At 54.8% G+C, this 2,570-nt stretch overlaps 1 protein-coding gene across 1 annotated transcript; it reads right to left on the bottom strand.

The window, feature by feature from the left end:
- Positions 1 to 54: 54 nt before the first annotated feature.
- LOC128276902 (protein lev-9-like) lies at positions 55 to 1,625 on the bottom strand (the record flags this gene model as incomplete). The annotated part of the gene is made up of 5 exons (XM_053015362.1): positions 55 to 362; positions 572 to 748; positions 818 to 1,009; positions 1,082 to 1,364; positions 1,456 to 1,625. Coding segments are annotated over 5 exons (842 nt in total), but the record flags the coding sequence as incomplete, so codon positions are not given.
- Positions 1,626 to 2,570: the final 945 nt, after the last annotated feature.

Below are 2,570 nucleotides of genomic sequence, written 5' to 3'. Positions count from 1 at the left end.
ATGGTCCTACGATACTGGTCCGCGCCTTGACCAACCCCTGCGGGCAATCTAACCTGCGCGAAGTTTATGGTCTCTATGGCTCTGCTATCCTTACTTGGGGTTACTCCTTATACTAGCGGGGGTCCTGGATGGTCCTGTCTCTACAACTCTATGCGTGTTACTTTAGGTTAATTATCAGGTGCAGATGGCTTCGAGTACATCATAGCGGATAGTATTCGATCGATCCGTAAAGGAAGCCTCCGTCCTAGGTGGCAAATGCTTACAAGAGTGATTCACGCTGGTACACAGTGCACAGTGCTCCTTTCGGTGAAGTACCTCGGGCTTACACACTGATCTACGCATCTACTCAGCGGCCGGTTGAGCTTGGTTTTCCAGGGTAGAGTGTAAAACGAAGAGTGGAGTAAGGAGTTAAAACAACTGTACAATGGTACGAGTACCGAAATGCAAACAGCGCAGGAAATCGCTTCCCCAAGAGCGAAAGCTAAACGACGGAAGCTGAAGCTCCCACGGACTATTAAAGCGAACAAACCTAGAAGCACTTGAGCAAACGTTAGAGAGAGAGACTACTTACGAACACAGGTCGGCAGCTCCTTCGGGGTCCACGATCCGTCCGCTTGGCAGTAGCGTTCGGCGCGCCCAACCAGCTCGTATCCTTCGCCGCAATGATAGGTAACCTTGCCACCGAAGGTGTAGCTCTCGCCGGCGTGCCAGCCGTGCGCAGGATCCGGTGGCTGGCCACAAGAACGGGCTACAAACATACGGGGAGGGTTCATTAATTTGCATTCTTAATCGACACATATGGCGCTAAGATACTCACGTTCGCAGGATATATCCGGTCCGTACCAGCTAGCCTGTCCGTCGACGGCCAAACACTTGGCCCGCGGAAAGCCGGCCGTGGCGTATCCGGTGTGACAGTGGTACTGGACCGTCGAGTCGAGGTCAAACGTAGCCTGCTCCGGAAGGGCCGAGTGTCTCGCGTGCTCGATGGTCGGTGGCTCCAGACAGTAAACTGAGAAACGGGAGAATACGTTAGTGGCTCCAAGGGTCAACGAAACGCCCAAAAGGGCGGGCCAGTTCTTACTGTTCTGCTTGCAAACCGGCTCACTACCGGCCCAGCTGCCATCCGCCTGGCAGAGTCGGCTCTGCAGTCCAACGACGTGATACCCGTGCGGGCAGCTGTAGGTGGCCCGCGATCCAAAGTGCTTCCCGGACAGCGTCACCGAGCCGAGGCTCGGTTGCGGTAGATCGGGACACTCGCGATCCGGCTTGATGCACGACATTCCGCAGGCCCCGTCGCACAGACATTTCTTCTTTTTGCTCTTGCAGTCCTCGTCCGACGAACACTTGCGCAGACACTTCTGGCCCTACGGGTGGCGACGACGACGACGACCACGGACACCGATTAGATACGGACGGGTCGAAGAAAAACAGGAAAAAGGCCGACAGAAAACTCACCAGCAGCGTCGCTTGCTCCTCGTCCCGCGGGCACTCGGTCGAAGGTGAATTCCTGGGATTCTTGTAAACACGCCCGTCGTCGTCCGCCTCCGATGACTCCTCGTCCTCGTCCCACTCCGAATCGTTCTCGTCGTCGGCCTCGGTAACGGCCACCGTTGGCACGCAGTACACTGCGGGGAGAGCACCGGGAGAAGTTTATCAATCCCGCGGTTTGCAATGGACCCGGCCACGGTGGCAAACGAAAACAACCCGAGCCCGTCGACCGCGACCAAAACAAACTACGCACGCCCGCGGGCTTAATTTGGCCACAGTCCAACGCGGTGTGGTCATCGCCGTCGGCCGTGCAAAGTGTTTTTATTTTAGCTCTACCAAAATGAGGTAAGCTTCAAAGCGCTAACGACCGATCAAGTACGCCGCCGCTGTCGCCGAGGCAACTAAATAGTGACTTACGAGTGACACCGCTGAAAAGTGAGGTTATTTTTGCCAAGCAAGTTTGTTTGTCTATTCAGATGTCAAATGCGTCCGAACCGTCGACGGTCCTACCCAGTCCCAAAAACCTGATAACATCTTTCTGCATCCAGGTACCGTCATATTTCATTTTCGCAATGACCCACGGTCCACTTCGCGGGATCCACGTTGTTTCCCCTCGGCGACAGGTTTCGGGTCAGAAAATAATCACACCATCTCGTGTGAATCTTCACGTTCGAATTCCACTGCCCTCGCTTCCCGGCCAAGTGCCGGCTAACCGTAGCTCGTAACTCGCCGAGAGACAACCGCCGAGATCGGTGCTAAAAAAAGCCTAACTCACCAAGCGGACCAAGAGCTTGTAACCCCCAGACATAATGTCTGGTCTGGCGGTTTGCTACTCGCCGAGCAAGACAGATAGTGTGAAAGAGCGAGAACGGCGTGGGCCCCGAAAACAGCCAGCCCCCGATATCGTACGATGCCGGCTACGGACCGGCCAGACACGGTAATTGCTGGCAAGGGTGATAGAGTGATCGTGTGACACGAAACAACGGAAAGTTTCGAGCAGAAACACACTCGAACTTAGTGCCGTGTCCGAGGATCCTGTAGCGAATATTCTTCTAAGTAGGCTAAGATAGGTATATAGGTAT

Source organism: Anopheles cruzii, unplaced genomic scaffold, assembly GCF_943734635.1.
Source record: "Anopheles cruzii unplaced genomic scaffold, idAnoCruzAS_RS32_06 scaffold03005_ctg1, whole genome shotgun sequence".
Lineage (NCBI taxonomy): Eukaryota > Metazoa > Arthropoda > Insecta > Diptera > Culicidae > Anopheles > Anopheles cruzii.
This window is presented reverse-complemented; position numbering and strand designations above follow the sequence as displayed.